General features: G+C 38.9%; 1 protein-coding gene across 3 annotated transcripts in view; it reads right to left on the reverse strand.

The window, feature by feature from the left end:
* The window catches only part of wnt5a (wingless-type MMTV integration site family, member 5a), a 35,101-nt gene extending 18,086 nt beyond the window's left edge, over positions 1-17,015 (reverse strand). Inside the window, exons 1-4 of one of the 3 annotated variants that reach the window (XM_072280411.1) lie at positions 16,157-17,015; positions 6,592-6,722; positions 5,036-5,283; positions 1,438-1,730 (exon numbers count right to left, since the gene is read on the reverse strand). In XM_072280411.1, coding sequence (XP_072136512.1) covers positions 1,438-1,730; positions 5,036-5,283; positions 6,592-6,722; positions 16,157-16,159 — 675 coding nt within the window. In that variant the 5' untranslated portion in view covers positions 16,160-17,015. Of the gene's footprint in view, positions 1-1,437; positions 1,731-5,035; positions 5,284-5,468; positions 5,631-6,591; positions 6,723-16,053 lie in introns of those variants that run through there. The other 2 variants (XM_072280410.1, XM_072280412.1) reach the window with 2 other exon arrangements.
* Positions 17,016-17,442: the final 427 nt, after the last annotated feature.

Raw genomic sequence — 17,442 nt, forward strand, 5'->3', positions numbered from 1 at the left:
TACTACCTCCTATATTATTCCCTGCTTCTTCCAGTTAAAATTGCTGAACCTGCCAGACGGAAACAATTCTCTCAAGCGTACTTCAAGTGCTCTCCTTTGAATTCTCTATTACTCAAGTTCCTAATCCTCCAGCCTTTCTGGTTTGCGGTTGTCTGTAATATAACCCTAAACAATACAAATAGAGACTGACATTCATAAACAATGAGCTTCCCCTCTTTTACCTCAGCACTAAGACATGTATAACAAGATTAAATGAACTTTAAATATGGTGGGAGAAATTTGCACCTGTTTTTATCAGCAGTGTTTACACCCCAAATGTACCATCCTGATTACATACTTAAGACTCCTGTTTAGAATTACTCAATCTGATATCATGGACCATATTTTTGTTACTAATCATATGTATAATCAGATGAATCACATTCATGGAAATCAAATTTGTGATGTGGCCATGATTGAATTTCCCAGGTCATCTACTCATCTTATGTACAGTCGGCCCTCCTTATCCGCGAGGGATTGGTTCCGAGACCCCCCACGGATACCAAAAAATGTGCATGCTCAAGTCCCTTATTCAATCTGTCTCATATGGTGGACCTTAGGACCCAGCGGAACCCCAGACCTCATTTAACCTGTCTCAATGCGGTGGACATTAGGACCCAGTGGCGGAGCTCTGAATCCACAGAGTTTCTATTCACAAAAATAATCACAATTGAAAATAAAGTGGAAATAATAAAGCGATCAGAAAGAGGTGAAACACCATCTGTCATCGGAAAAGTGTTAGGCTACAGTCGGTCAACGATCGGAAGAATTTTAAAGGATAAAGTGAGAAAGACCTGCCCCAATGAAAGCTACAATTATTACTACGCAACGCAGTGGTTTAATTATTGAAATACATATGTTTCTTAAGTGTTTTATATGCATAGAAAGGTAAAACATATACCATATACTAAGACAAACGTTTGACTAACTGACGCTAAACACCACCAGATGTACCTGTTCTGACTTACTTAGTAAGAGAACTTCTGGTTTTTTTTTTCCCCCAATCGCGATAACCTACGCACATCCTCCCATATACTTTAAATTATCTCTAGATTACTCATAATACCTAATATAATGTAAATACTATGTAAATAGTTGTTATACTGCATTGCTTAGGGAATAATGACAAGGAAAAAAGTCTGTACATGCTCGAACAACAAGTGCTGGAAGAGCACTTCCGGGTTTTCTTGATTCGCGGTTGGTTGAATTCGCGCATGCGGAACTCACAGATAAGGAGGGCCAACTGTACTTGCATAAAACACTACCCCATTGTTTTCCAAATTACAAAATATAATATAAAAACTATGAAAATTGCTTAGCAATACATTTTCAATCTACGTCTACAGATGAACTTTGGAAATTTATATCAGAAGTGAAAAGAAATGAAAGGTGATTTACCCTTCTTCCAGCCTCATTGTTATGCAGATTCATAAATGTCCTGGCACTATCATAGGTTCCTTTCTGATAGATCTTCTCTCTTTCCCTGGCATCCACGAACTCCTTTGCAAACCTGTAGCCATACTCTACGTTATCACCGCAGCCACCCCACAGCCAGTCACGTGGTAAATCCTTGGGCCTTGCAGTGCGACTGCAGCCACACGTGGCCAGCTCCCCCTCACGACAAGCCCGGCTGATAGCATGCACCACTCCAGCAGCAGAAATCCCGTAGGTGAAGGCAGTTTCTCGGCTTCCTAATAAAATAATACATAAATGGATTCAATGCAGATGAGTAAATCAGTCAGCTGTGTTTAAAAAAAAGACTAATTCAAATCAGTTTAATAACATACTTTCTCTTTATGTCAAAGCTATCTGTGGAGAATCTTGAAGGACTTTTAGTAGTTTCATAAATTAAAAAGTTGTACACTTTACATATTATCCAAAAAGGGAGTATGTTTTCCTGCTATAACAGAGCAAAATAACCATCTCCCGCAATTGCTTGTAGTACAATTCTGAAGTACAGTTAAGAATATGCTAATTATTTACAGTTTTAATATTTAACATTTGAACCAAAATCTCCACGTTAAGTTGAAACAACAAAAGCAAAATAAGCACTTGAGTAATTTGCAACCTTGTCCTGATAGATCTTTTGATCATTTCCAACGGAGGAAAGATCTGCACTGCAGATGTTAACTCAGCCAAGAGTTTTTGCTTTGGACATAATTGACAAACTGGGTATAAATTGTGCTCAGATTTGCCCTGCATATAAGTAGGCTATTTTTGGCTCAAATTTCTGCTCAAGTTCATTTGCATATCATCTACCATGAAACCTTCCACGAAGCAGCCGAATCAGGAAGCAGTCCAAGTCAATTATTGTAAGTTCCTCTGCATAAATTCAAGAACACTAAATGGTGTCTTTTTATTATTACAGCTAAAAATATATTTATACTGCACAAAGTGCAAGCATTTTAATTAGTCTTGTCTTCTCCCTGCAACCCAAGTTTTAACAACTGAGGTGATTGAAATTACCACAGGGCCAGTTACTGGTTACTGGCAAGTACATAGAAGGTTTAAAGCAAAATGTGTTCAAAGTATTTAACATTCGCATGCTAGATTCCTTCCAAATACAAGTCAGGTTCTTTTGGATGCTGCACAGACAGAAGCAACTCCTAGGAAGCTGCAAAATGGGTTACTCCACTGAAGGCATGTGGTCATTGTTATAGGGGAGGCTAGCCTCCAGCATGATGCATTTTCCACGAGCACATTTGAAGTAACTCCTTTTCTTACATTAGTTTAGCTGATATAGTGTGAATTCAGCTGAAAGAAATGTGCCCTATTCAACCTAGTACATAAAAACTGAAATTGAACAAAAATTCTGGAAGAGAAAGAACATAAACTTTACTCTCCTTGTGATTGGTACAGAAATATAATGCAATTTTTACTGACAAAATGTTCGAAAAGGTTGCTTGCCATTTGGGAGTAATAAAAGTCCAGATTAACTTTTCACTTGTCATTTTAACCCAAGCAAATAAAATTGAATAAATTATAGCTTTGGTGCAGGCAAGGAGTTTTCCTGTTGGTCGGAGAAGTGCTATAAGAGGCCACATAAGGATCAGATGGAAAAGAAAAGCAAAGAGACTGTGAGGGGTTCCAGATGGAAGAATGCAACTTGAAAGCAAGCTAGTTCCTATGCATTTCAGCTGACCAAAGCTGGAAAGTAATTAGCCCAAGGCATGTTGCCAGTGGTGCTGCAGAATAACTGAAACCAAAGTTTAAAAAAAAAAAGGAAAAGCAATAAACGTTCTATTATATAAAATGAATCTGAAATAAAAGTGAATCTGAGTTATTATACCAAGTTTCAAACAGGACATGAAGGACGGACAATTTTTTTTTGATGTTTTACATTAATTTCCAACTGGTCTTCAAAAAAAAGGCTAAAAGTTATTATAATTCTCAATACTTCAAAACAGAAAATTTGTTGTGTTACCAGACACTGGCTAGGAATGGACTTGGGAACTGTAGCTGTGATGATCATAGTCCTGCCCAGGATTAAGTGTGCTTTTAAGTGGTATTGTTTAATGGATTTAAACATATTGTGGATAATTTGGATGAAAATTAGTTTGAATCAATAATGTCATTCCATGACAGCAGTTTGAGATTAGAAGTAATGCTTCACACATATTATAAAAAGACAGCTTGAACTTTTTATGACTTTAGGTCATTCCTGAGTGTTTTCAGTGAATTAGTTCCTTTGTTTAAAGTTTAGTTATTGAAGTAATGTAGGAAATGTGGCAGCCAAGTTGTTCACAATAAGTTGCCACAAATATTAATGTGATAATGATTGGATAATGATATTTTTAGTGGCATTGATTGGAAGGGTAATTGTTCAATTCAATCACAGAAGCAAGCTGTTAAGCTTGAAGATGGTAAAACTGTATGAATCAAAAAATTCATTTCAAATATACATTTAAATAGCAAAAACTGGAAGATGTCAGAAATACTCAGCAGGTCAGGACACTGCACAAATGCTGAGCATTGGCAGTATTTTCCTTTTGGATTTCCAGCATTTGTAGTTTCATGTTTAATACCTTTAACTTAAATAACATACCACTCCAACTGGTTCAGTGAAACTCTCTTCCTGAGTATGGCCTTCTCAAAAACTCACTCAAAACCAGCTGAGGAGTAAACTTCACCATCAATAGCCTTCAACTTCTACAATTGTTCAGCTCCTAAAAATATCCAAATGCTCTCACCAAGATATGAAAGCCAAGTAGGTACCATAGCTTTGATGAAGGTAATCAGTTTGAAGGGGCTGGGTTTATAACAAAATTAAATTACAAGTACAAGCTTCTTTTTGCTTAAGCTTTTACAGACCTTCATCTTAATTTTCAGTGAAACAAGCATTTCTATCCAGATTCTCTTAACATTAATACTTGAACATCAAGTCTCAGAGCTTTCACAATGGAGATATCTGATGGTAAGGAATTTACAAAGTTGTAGTATAACTTGAGCCTTGCAACTACCAACAGTAATTTATACCTTTTGGTCTCAGAACACAAGGGCAACCTTTCCCTGGTAATCTTTTTCATTAAATTGAGTATTTTGAATTGTTTGACTGATTTTGTTTTACTTTAAATGAAACAAAGCAAGATGGTGAGATTTTATGATGATGGGATATAGTGGAAAAGTAAAGAAGAACTATTCCTGGATGAAATCAGAAGACAAAAATACTTCCCACACCATAAAAGAAAAAAAGTCAAATTAACTGACAAGAGTGGGAAGACTTCTGGCCCAAAACTAAATGGCAATGCTTAAAACAGATTTTAAAAAGGCTGAGGATAACTAGAATGAATACCAGTTCTCATTGGTTTGAACATGCAGGGAGGGAAGCAGGCAAATAATATGACAGACAAAATGTCGACACAATTTTTTTCCCCCAGTTTGTAGAGTTACATGAGCAGGAAAAGCAGCGATCTTCAAAAGTACACATTTAAACAGGTACACACACACACACACACAATTCCTAAAGAGACACTGCATATATCTGGAGAAAGTATACCTATCTGCATGACCCTGCCGAAGACAGATGTGTTATCAACCGTGCTGCAGTTCCACCGCCGGTGTCTGAATTGATGTTGACATTCCTTGATGCCAGTTTTTGCACCCTCTCCAATGTATTGCATGTGATCCCGGTACAACTGGCAAAGCTTCTTCTGGCCTTGAGAAAGCCCAGCCAGCTGGCTACACAAAGGTTGAGCTCCTATAATGTACACTTCAGGTATCTGAATTGGATTCATGGCTAAAGACCTGGAGTGGGGGGGGGGGGGGGGGAGAAGAGAAAAAGTTTAGAAGGTAACATTTCTATTCACAGGCATTGTGACAACTGTAATCTGTAGAAAAATGGCCCATGCATTGGGTTAAGTGCAAGATATATGAAATCTGTGGGGCATTTAAAAGGAGGACATGTGTTGGCAATTTGAAAGATCTGTTACCTGGAGAGTTGAAGTCCTCAGTAAAAGCTAAGATGAATATACGATATTGTGAAATGTTTACACAAACGTCTTGCTATTTGGAAACGATATTTACTTATTAGAAGTTACTGATTCATTATTTTTATCCTGCAATTATTCCAGTTTCCATCCATTCCTGGAATACTGCAATTTAAAGTAGAACACATCACCAGATCAGCAAATATTTTTATAGCTCAATTCAATTCCTTAGAATTATTCATCAACTGAAATTTGGTGTTTATGTAATCATATATCAGTGTACTGTAAAACGCATTTAACGCTGTGAATGCTGCACCGATGTTTATTTTTAACATAGTAATTTTATGGAAACATCGTTGTGCTTCCCCCCCCCCAGATAACAAAGATCTTTTCCCCTTGTAAACAATCATTTCAATGGTGATTTTGAGTTTTTAACATTGTTCCGTTACATGTAACAGAAATAACCTAACCATGCATTCAAATACATCGCCTCTGAGCGACAATACAGCAAGATGTAATAAAGATATGTGAATATAGCTTGCTTTATATTTATTTTGACAAGCATGGGAGAAATAGAAGATGTCACGAAATTCGAAAGAATGACAACTCCATCGCGGACCAACTCAGACTTTAACAATCAAGGCGAGTTCGATTCCCTAACGTAATAACATTAAAAACTAACAGGAAGATTCGTCTGTACGAGGAACTATCCTCTTTTTAACATTTCCTCTGAAGTCGTCTGAAACATCATGCTCTGTTTTAGGACATTGCATTAATGGGCAAGTCGCCGCAGGATCACTGGAGCTGCTGCGGTTCTACGGCAAACGAAGCGATTTCCAATTTCTCCACCTCTGAAAGAAGCACTTTGCTGTGGACTTGGACTGCGCAATTAAAACATTTCAAGGACCTTACGTGAAACGAATATTGCTTCCCGTCGAAAGAAAAATTACAGTCATGTACGATAGCTGAGGCACCGAGATAATATCGACATGTATATGTATAACATGGCTGTGTTAAAATGGATTTACCCGACAATCTAAATACACTAGAGATAAACCCGTACCCAATGACATTGAAAGCTAATTTGTGTTAGAGATAGATTCCTTTTCAGCAAACGTTTACTCACCACCACGAGCTTGCTTCTACCAGGACGTGTTTGCATCCCGATAAGAGAGTGACAGTAACCAACAGGTACCTCCAGGCCATGGTACTTTTCAAAGCTGAGTAAACCGCTCCTTGCACTGTCTCCGTTCCAATCTGCATAACATAAATCATAACGCATGCACATCAAGGAAATCAGAGAGCATAGACAAACGTTCATCAGAATTTTGACTAGCTATAGAATAACGCTAATAAGAACCTCAAGGTGAAAAGGTGGCTTCTTGTGTTCAAGGACCATCTTTAATCTCTTATTGGCTGACCATCAATTACACTGATTCATAGACATCTGGTATAATTTAACAGATGTGTTTGAATCACCGTAATTGGCGGACAATTACAATCCAGTCTTAAAAGACCATTTGTCATAAGGTTGCTGTTACGCCTCAGTAAAACAAAGGCTAATATCTGACGTACTTGGAATAATATTAGCAGGAATATTTTGATAGCGTGTTCTAAATCACCAGCAAAATCGGGTAATACGGTAACTCTGGAACGTGGAAGTCATTTTCAACATATCAATGAATATTTCGCGCATTTAAAAATTCCCTTGATGTTTGCGGACTGTTTCCAATGATCGTGTACCTATCTGTTTTTGATGGTTTTGAGTTATGGCCACAATAACGAAATCAAAAGGGAGAACTCCCCTAACTATTCTCGTAGGAGGTGATAATTTAACAATAAATACTCGCCAAGAGGCAGGAACTCCTACCCTGAGGTTTGGCGTACAAAATACAAGAATTGATCTATGGAAGGAATTTGACAACATGTTGAGGCGGGATTCTTCAGAACACCAGAATCATTCTAATCTTCTGGAAACGATGCATAATTGGTTATCATCGCGTAACTAATTTCACTCGTATGCCCGCTGGTTGTTATCTTAAATATTAGTCATGACATTGATCGTCACGAGAATAGGTCCAAGTCTATGCGAGTTTATACAAAAGAAAGACGGGACTCGGGCACAAACACTGTACCCAGACTTTTAACAAAAGATCAAATAACTGTGAGAATAAGATTTGCTGACACGGTAAGTATTCATTTCTCCTGGGTAAGAATATACTTCTATTTAGAATTTCAATTACACAAACTCGGGCAATCACTTTAAGGATGCTTTTTTGAAAGGTAAAATACTAAAAAACTTTTAACTCCACTCATTTAGCATTGTCTCAACTGACTGAACGATATTTCCCTCAGGATGAAAGGTGACAATTACTCAGAAAACTTTCAGAATCAGAATCAGGTTTAATATCACCGGCCTATGTCGTGAAATTTGCTGTATTTGCGACAGCAGTACAATGCAATACGCAATATTAGAAACAAAAGCTGTGAAATTTAAACGTTTTCCCGAACTTAATAGAAATAAAAGCAAAGGCCGCCCACCAACATTTTAGGTAGGTCAAAAAAAGACCAGCGGAATGCTATTTCATGCCAGACTGTAGCAATAGAGATCTAAAAACATAATGGTAATAGCAAACAGAGCAAGTAAGTTAATTGACTTTCTTTCACGAGTCAAATCCAAAAGAAGTCTTCGTGAAAATGCATGTCAGTAACCGCACTGTAAACTAAGGGACATTCTAGGGAACATATAATTGTTCAGCCGGATAGCCCTGTAGCTTGGCGCAATATTAAGTCTTCAACATATTTGCCTCCGCACATTCAATTTTTCAGTCTGTGTACAATTAGTGGGGTTCTGTATTGGGGTAAGAATTATATTTTCTTAAATACAACTTGCCGAGCTTCACAGCTTCCCACAATTCGCCAGGTGAATATAATGGAAATACCCACCGCAGTTCAACTAAGGCGATAAATTCCACTGCAGATACCGAGTCCAAAACACAAACTCCATTTGAAGCGCAATTCTCTAAACGACCTTTTATGTTTGGCAGCGCTAAAACGAATTAATTTTATTGACCAAGTACTCACCCCAATACAAGTTCGAACTTAAGCCAACACTTGAAGGGATCTGTATTTTGAATTCATAATTAGTTCATTCCCTGCACTTTGTCGACCCCGGCTTAACTGTCAAAGTATGAAATTTCTAAAGTATTTATTTTCTACAAAGCCATATAAATACTTCCGTCACCAATGTTTAATCAAATCCTACCACTGAAACATCTGTTCTCTATGTTACCATGCTGCAGTGTATCTGACTTGTTTTAAAATCCTAAATAGAACTGCACCGCACCCATAAATTAAAGATCCTTTCAATTTCCAGCCTAACCGTGTTCCTGTTTCCAATTCTAGACTGCAGTTGCGCAACTCCTTTTGCTGGTTTCCATTTGGGAAGCATGATATCAAATTATTCCAGAGAAGTTTCATCACAATTTACATATTGTAATTATTTCCGCTCGGCCCTTTGATAGTGACATCCTATTCTATTTTTGGCAGGCGATAGAGAAACGACGTTTAAGGATTTTTTTTCTCTCATTGAGGGGCTGCGCAAGAGCAATTATTGTCTGCAAGCCCATTAAAATCTAATCCAACGGATTTGTTTGAAAACCTGAGTGACATTTAAAATGTTTACGTTTCAGCTAGAACAATTCCCCTAATGAGAAGTACAAAAGCACCAGAGAAGAGCGATCCACATGCAACGTAAAACTTTCACATTGTTTGCCAGAATTGTGCATATGGATATGATTGAATAGTTCTACCAGTTGTGCTGTTGGCGTGAAAATGTACAAGAGCTTACTGCCAACGGACCGATGATGCTGAACACTCGTGAAAACGGTCAAACTGCATCAAAAAGGAATCCATAAATTTGAACGAAGACTAAGGTTTAGTTTCTGGTAAATAAAAAGACGAACAAAAAAAACGTTTTACTTCCAAAGACGGGTTTCTATTATCCATTGTATTAACATATAATGGATATGTACACGTTACATTAGCATTTTGTAATGTGTATACTGTAGTTGAACTCATCTCCATCGTTTAAGCATTTTCCTCGTGTCATAGTCAACTTTCTTTGCAATTATTCATAAATCGAATCTGCAATTTTCAACAGATTAATCTTATTTTACCAAAAGCTACCTATGGATATTCACATGCTAAAAGATCGAATGTTAAAGTAACAATGTTTCTTCCGCATCCCCTACAAAAAAAACGAAATAGCCATCTAATAATCAGCTTTCCCCCAGGCTAAGAAGAAATATGTATAGAAGAAACCTTTGTTTGCAAACGGGAACGCATCAGGGATTGAAGATGATAAGATTATTTTCGGTTCAGATGGAAAATAAAGTGTCTGAAAGCTAGTTATAGTCAACAGGTACTCTCACTAAATAGAAAGTTATTTAATTATGATGTTATGATACTTTATTATTGCTCTCTACCCTCAACAGACACACACACACACACACACACACACAAAATCTGCCACCAGCTTTTACAACCAAAGTTTGCCCTATTTGTTCATATGCCAGCATTTAAAATTTAGTTCAAATCTCAATCAGGTATGTTGCAAATTATTCGCCTGTTCTATAATGTATCTGCAAATGTATTTAATCTAGGACATCAAAAAGCTCAGATTTTCTACCAGGATGTACCTGAAGACAATTGGATCCCAAAACTTTAATCATGTTTCAGAAACAGATGAAGATCCGGTTGCTTGCTTGTAAAGGCAAGGTGCTCATGTCATCCTCAGTACGCAAATATATTACAAGTGAATAATTAAACATTAAAAATCTGTCACTGCATGTTTTTTTAACCACCATAGCCTTCACTTTTTCTCCAGTATGGGTATGGAGTGAAATAAATATGTGAAACTTGAGATGTTATTTATCAATTGCTTCAGAAGGTTAAATATGAAATAGCCTATGTTAAACTGGTTTTAAAATATAACACTGTCAAGAATTTAACAGTATTGAGCGTGAATCCCCCAAAGCAATTTTCAGAGAAACTGACATATCTTAAGATGAGTTTTAACAAAAAGGCATGTTCCTGGGTATTTAATAGTGATTAGAAAGCAAGATGTAACTGATATAATTTGGCATATATATAGATAGGTAGATGCAGAAAGTTAAACAGCTAATCTTAAAGGAATCTTTCTTATGAAGAATGAACTATACATGCATGCATCAATATGTCCACATGCCATAATCTACCGATCTCTACTTCCAAGCTAACTGCATTAGATATTCAAATACCATCTGTGTTTCATTATTATAGGGATAATTAAAGCTCTCGAATTCAGTGTTAACTTTAAATCGGAGCCAATGATAGTCATTGAAAACCTAATTCTGATTAAATCAAAGTATTGAGAATAAATCTGTGTAATCACACAATTGGACTGTTGGTTAGAGCGGAATTTAAAGTATACTGCAGTTCAAGATATTCAAATGCATTTTTTAAAAACGAAGCATATACAGTATACCTCTCGGACTAATTTAATCGGGTTAAGCGTTGAAATGGGCCCACAGCTAGGCTGGGATAGCCTTTCAAATTTGCGGGATCTGTGGTACAACTCCGCCAAGGACAGTCCCAACCCCGGCTGCGGAAGGAGGATTGAGCATGGGGCTAGCAACCTCATCCCGGGGGGGGGGGGGGGGAGACACTGCTACAGAAACACCAAAAACCTCATACCTGGGAGAGGGCGGATCTTCGAAGATGGGTTACACCTGGGTATAACTTGAAAGACTAGCCCAGGACAGAGGGCCCTGACGAGCTAATGTCGCGGCCTATGCCCCAGTCAGGGTGATGGGTTTAAGTGGTACCGGATATCAAGTGGTAGCAGAGAACACTGAAGCGATTTTTTAACAAACAAACCTCGATTTAAGGGGATTAAGGGTTCTATACTTTCTAGGCAAATGGACCCCATGGTTAAAAAGAACAAAATATAAACTCACAGCAGATAAGCATGAGTGGAAATAAAGGTATTTGCCATTGCCTGTACACAGTTACGGTAACGGTAAAAATCCATTTCATCATGCCCTGAGACTTTTTAGTGAGGGTATGGTTCACGTTAATTCCAGTCGTCAGACCGAAAGATAAAATAACATGTTCTGCAGGCTCTGCTTTGCTTTTCATGTTTTATCACTGAAATATTCAGACTGCAATCTGATACACTAACAGATGATAGGATTGTGTGGAGTCAACCGTCCTTCTAAGGCTGTTTGATGATAATCAATGGGAGATAAGCGCACTACCGCTAGTAGTCATAATATTTGTTTACATAAAATGTACTAAGTGCACTTAGCACATGTTAGGCTAGCATCAAAAAGTTATGTAAATATCTTCGCAAGCAGGGGGGAAAAAACTGAAACAGGAAAGAGTGTTAATCATAGAGGCAGAGTGGAGATTGCAGAAAACAGACAATACAGTCCAAAATGCGGCCAAAACCCGACATTTTCAAATTACCGCCAGTGATAGGGGGGAGATAAGACTAATGACCGATTGCAAGCCATCGTACGGAAAAACCTTCACATCTATGGGAAGCTCACTGCTATCTGGTTCACTTGGGGGGCTGGAGCTATTCAGTTTTTACTGGAAGCGGACTACAATAGAATTCTAAAACCACCGTTTTGTTTTCAATAGAGCTATAATCTAACACATCTGATCTTTCTGCTATCATTTTACATTCCTCCATTGCAAACGATAAGCATCGAATCTTATTGTGCCCGTCTTTAAAGAGAAGAGCAGAACGAACCAAGCGTCCCTTCGAAGTTAGTCCCTGTCTTATGACCAAACACGAAGGCGCACTGAGCAACTTTGCCTGACATCTGTATCCTAACATTAATCACCAAGGTGTCACAGCCTGTTCATTTATCACTGAGCTTGTCTCTAGGTAAACTTGCTTATCTGAAAATGCCAATGTCCAAAGCCAAATTGAAAAACAACATCAACACCGTCGTCTGTGCAAGGTTCTCACTAAGCAGACGTGTTCAGCGAGAAAGATATACAAGGTAGCCGCAATTCAATGCTTCAGCCAGCGACAACTCCGTGCAACACAGGCGGAAAGCAGAGGATGGATGGAGGAGCGCTTTTAACATATAAACTACATATTTCTTCGGAATAGGGTTAAACAATAAAAGATGGGAATTCAGCTAGAGCCTTTTAGAGGGTTCACAGGACATCTACGGAGATTTTTATTTAGCAATTTCTTTCATTCTTTTCGCAGCTTTGAAACAAATTATTACTTTCATAAGATTTTACTTTCAAACCGAAAAAAGGTGGAGATGTGAAAGTATAATACTGGGTAATCCCACAGGATTTAAATTTGACCGTAAACTCCCGATGTTTTTAATATATTAAACACATGCAGATATTTAGTTTCAAAGTTTCTCCCCTCCCGCCCGACTTCCACTCAAAGTGGCAAAAGGCCGCACTTTCAAACCCTGACTGGTTGCTGAGGTTCCAAAGGTCCCGTGTTCAACACTTGGGGGCTCTCTTTCCCCTGTAATAGTTGATATGAAAGAGCGTGATGTTAGAGCCAAAACTCCCCCGAAAACAAATCATCTCAAAGCCAATAATTGAGACGATCAAGGACAATGCTCATTCCCAGTTCTGTGATTCCGGAGTTGCTTCCACAGTCTCCCACATCGGCACCGGCTGTCGAGAAAGTCATCGCTAAAATAGCGAGTTCATCGCACTTCCGTACAAGCACTTCACATTCATCAGGTTTACACCGCGGAATAGATTCTATTGCTCCTAAAACACGCATCAATCAATTAAAACTACAATACGACTCTACAATCGACTGCACTTTAGTGTATCAATTACACCACATATTTCCTTGAATCTTTTTCTCTTGAAATAATTTATCTTCATCACATCGAACAATGATCCAGTTGATCTGTCCCCGCCCCCATTTTAAATGACTTAAGGGCCAACATATTTCTTTCCAAAGTTCTGGACCCTTCATTGCATAGTCAATGATAAGGCTCAAGCAAAATAATGTTTCAAAATTCTTAAAATCCCCATAGTAGTTACTGTGTAACGCCCTCCCCTTTACAAAGCTCAAGTTCCACGATAGCGATCTTTATTAAAACGCATATAGCTATTGTATTTTGGCTAAATTAAAACCAACTGGTAAATTATAAATGTGTACTTTAAAACTACTTTTGGAGGAAATTAGTCTCAAATGTTCGACTTGTACCAAAAAAAAGTGCTGGTTACTTCTGACGGTTCCCTGGCGACCTGGTTGGAGGGAATGAAAAGACCAGATAGACACTAATGCTCCCCCAAATCCCAACAGAGAGCGAATCACGTCCAAGCCTCTTCCAACTGTCACCTCTAATAGTAAACTTCACTGCACCATACGCTCTCCCCCCACCCCCAACCCCCAACTCACTTTGCTCGCCCACTGCCACGCTATTCTCCCCTTCTCTGCGAGGAATTCAGAATCGCAGCCAGATATGGCACGTTATGCTTACTAACATTTTATATTTCTGTAACAGGCTGCCTATTGTCTTCACTGACGTCCATGCATCTCCCTTATAGTGACAAACGCTTCTCATTTCAGGTTCCCGGTCACTACTGTTAACAGTACGGTTACCTTTTCCTACCGAACACCCGCAGACCGTCACCCACCCCATCCCAGCCCCAACTCACAACATTATGAGAATTTGGCTGCTTCTGCTGGTACTTACTGCCTCCATTAAAGACTGCCCCCTCTTAACTTCGGTTCTGTAAAATTCTCCGCACAATTACACTCCCTTAAAGGTCAGTCGATAACTTCAGCGATTCAGGAGCATCGCAATTGTATGAAAAAAAAACTTCATTAATTGGTTTCAGTCGCTAATATTAAATTCTTGATCTTCCGATTTTATTAGAGAAACAGCCACAGAGCTCTGGATTGTTGTGCTATCTACTGTTGCTCTTTTTATACTGTGAATTTTCCATTCACCCCAAACTCTTAGTACCATCAGTTGACCCCGTAGTAGGCGTTTAAACATAATAGGAGTGGTTTTCTGATAAATATGTAATTTGAGCAACTGAATGTCTGTAAACTAAGAAAATATTTAACTTTAAATCAGGCATTTTCTTTCTAGGTTGGTTTTCTTTCGCTTAGCCGTCTGAATATAATTTCGGCTGCAGAATATACGATTTCAAATGCACCAATTTAAATTTTATTTCTTACACTTGAAGTCCGATGGCGCTCGACAATCCGGGTCTTGCGTCTATTAACTTCGCCGAACTTTTTTTTAAGGGAGAACGTAATTTCTGAAGAGATTGGTTTTACTTGTCATCCTTTGGCAACCTCAGACCACATCTTTCAGAAGTCCTTCCTGCCCGGGTCAGCCAGCAGTGGTTGGGGTTAACAAGCCTTCAGCTCACTGGTCATCTGAGACCACTACATAGCACTAGTTTCTTCGACACTTAATTAAAATCGTGAGTTTAACAGGTTGTAAATCAAATCATATTCGTTCTAGTCACGCATTACTGTTTTATTTCGGCAGGAGATTGTACGTTCAAGTTTTACATTGGAAAAACTCAACACAGTTTCTGTAATTACAATTCTCTACGTTCTCGAAGCATCAACTCCCCCCCCAACACATACACACACACACACACACACACACACACACACACACACACTGACAGATACTTAAAAATGATTCTCCGTGCATCATTATGCCTGCTTTGATTTCAGCCTGGAGTAGAATTGGGCGCTAAGAGTTTTGTTTGCAATAATTAGGGTCGATAGTGGACAACATCGTGGAGTTAGAGCGTTGACAATAATTTTGATTAAATAGTACTTGATCTGAATTTGACTTTTCGGCTTGAGTTATTTGCGTTAAAAATGATTAACGAGTTAAACAAACGCACGAGGGACAACTCCACTAGATGGGGCTACACACCGCTTTGAAATTTGCGGTTATTACCACACGGTTCAATATTATAACATTTAATATATTCTTGATCAGGCGTCCTCTGCGTGTATTTCGTGTTATGTAGAAACAATGTACATCTGATTAAGTAATGTAAGCACAGCAATACCTGCTGTACCTTTTGGCAAAAAGCGCATGTTATCCACGTCAGAACTAGTTCTAATACGTAAGACATTTTGCTACTACTGCATCGTATCGAGCATAAGTTCGCATAAATAGGTATAAGTAGAATAAAAGACGCCGTGTGCTACTTGAAATTGTGTTAATCGGCGATGCAGAGGGTAATCAGATGGGTGCGTTAGTTGGAGACTGCTTGTTAGAAAAGCCATTTTGTTCAAGTAAAATGCTCTGCAACTTTTATCTTTGCAAGTGTCTCGACTGAAAACGGCAGCAAACAGATGCACTCCCTGGCAAAGCCTAATGTTAGTTCACTATCATGTCGATTTTGGAAATGGTCACTCTCTGTACAGCTAACTCTTTTACCCAAAAAAGTTTACGCAGAGAATTGTCGCCGAGTGCCTTGCTAATTAAACACTAAACAAAACATACATCTCTACCTAGAAAAAAGAGACACGAGCGATGTTGTATTCTCGTTGCAAACCTACCCCCATATTTCCCTGGCAAAGCGGTCGCCAAGTAATCCAAGATTACAGTATCAAGCAGGTAATTCCTCTGCGGCAATCTGGTGCTTAAAGTCTTGATCCCTACCATCAAAGCATGAAACGGGTTAAGCACGAGATGTCCTTGCAGTAAGGGCTCCTTGGATCAACGCGGTGAAAATCGAACTATTTAAACCCAGATCAATGAATTAATCGTCTCAACCGCATTCCCCTTTTTCACTGATCCAAGCGGAGAGTAACACGACTATTTCTCTTCCAGGCAATGCAGGCTGTTTACAGCAATGTCCATCTGCAATAGAAATAATTAGTGTTCCTAACAAACTGTGGGCGTGATGTGCGGAAACACTTTGGAAGAAATAAAATATTCAGGAACAAAATGCCTTTGGCCAGATCGTCAGCAATAAAGTTCCAAAGCGAAGCCCCCCATCCCCTCCCCCGCTCACACACTTCTGATCTCCGCTGGCACAGGTTTCAAACAGGCAAGCTTCAGGAAAATTTCCTTACTCAAGTCCAAATAAAGTTTCTGCTGGAACTTTGGTTGGGATTTCGCAGTCCTGTTTTCCACAGTCCTCTGAACTTCTAGCAAACCAACCTCGCTGGTAGTAATGCGTCTTGCAAACATGGTTCTAAAATTCTTGCTGACATTCTGAGGCTGTGGTCCGAAGGCTGTGTTTAAGAGCTTGGAGATTTCCCCCTGATTGCAGCCGCTAAGTATTTCCTGCGCTCCACTCTGCGGCTCACCCTTCAGCTCCGCACAAGCAACCCCAAGCCCTTCACGTAGAATCCACTCGCGTCTGCAGCAGCTGCCGGGAAGCACGGCTCAAGCGAAGCTGTGCGAGTCGGAGAGGACCATGATCCACAAGCGCCTTCCTCCTCGTCGCTTCAGTCCCTCGATCTCACCTGTCCGCTCCGATTCTCACTCTAAGTCTTCTCCTAAACTCGAGACTTTGACTCCTCCCGCAGGCAACTGACTCTGCCACTCGCGCATGCGCCACTCGCTCCGTGAGCCAACTTTTCAGCAGATTTGGATTTAATACTGGGTGTTCTGTTCCCTCCCTCCCACTCCATTAAAAAAAGAGACATCAACATTAATTTTGATTTTACTCCGGATGTTTATTGAAGAATTACAATCCATTATCAATTACTTTGCACTTTCAAATAACTTGAAGCGAACAATAAAAACTGTAACACACTGGATGGTTTTACATACCCACAAATTGGAAGAAAACTATCAAAAAAAGGTAATAGTTTATTCATAGGTTTTGGGCCACGGATAAAATGTGTGTACTTGTTCTATTCTTCTTACCAAAATCACCTAACCACACATCTATAATTTTCTTATAAGGCGGTGGAAGAAAACAAAATCAATCTAGA

Source organism: Mobula birostris, chromosome 16 (assembly GCF_030028105.1).
Source record: "Mobula birostris isolate sMobBir1 chromosome 16, sMobBir1.hap1, whole genome shotgun sequence".
NCBI lineage: Eukaryota > Metazoa > Chordata > Chondrichthyes > Myliobatiformes > Myliobatidae > Mobula > Mobula birostris.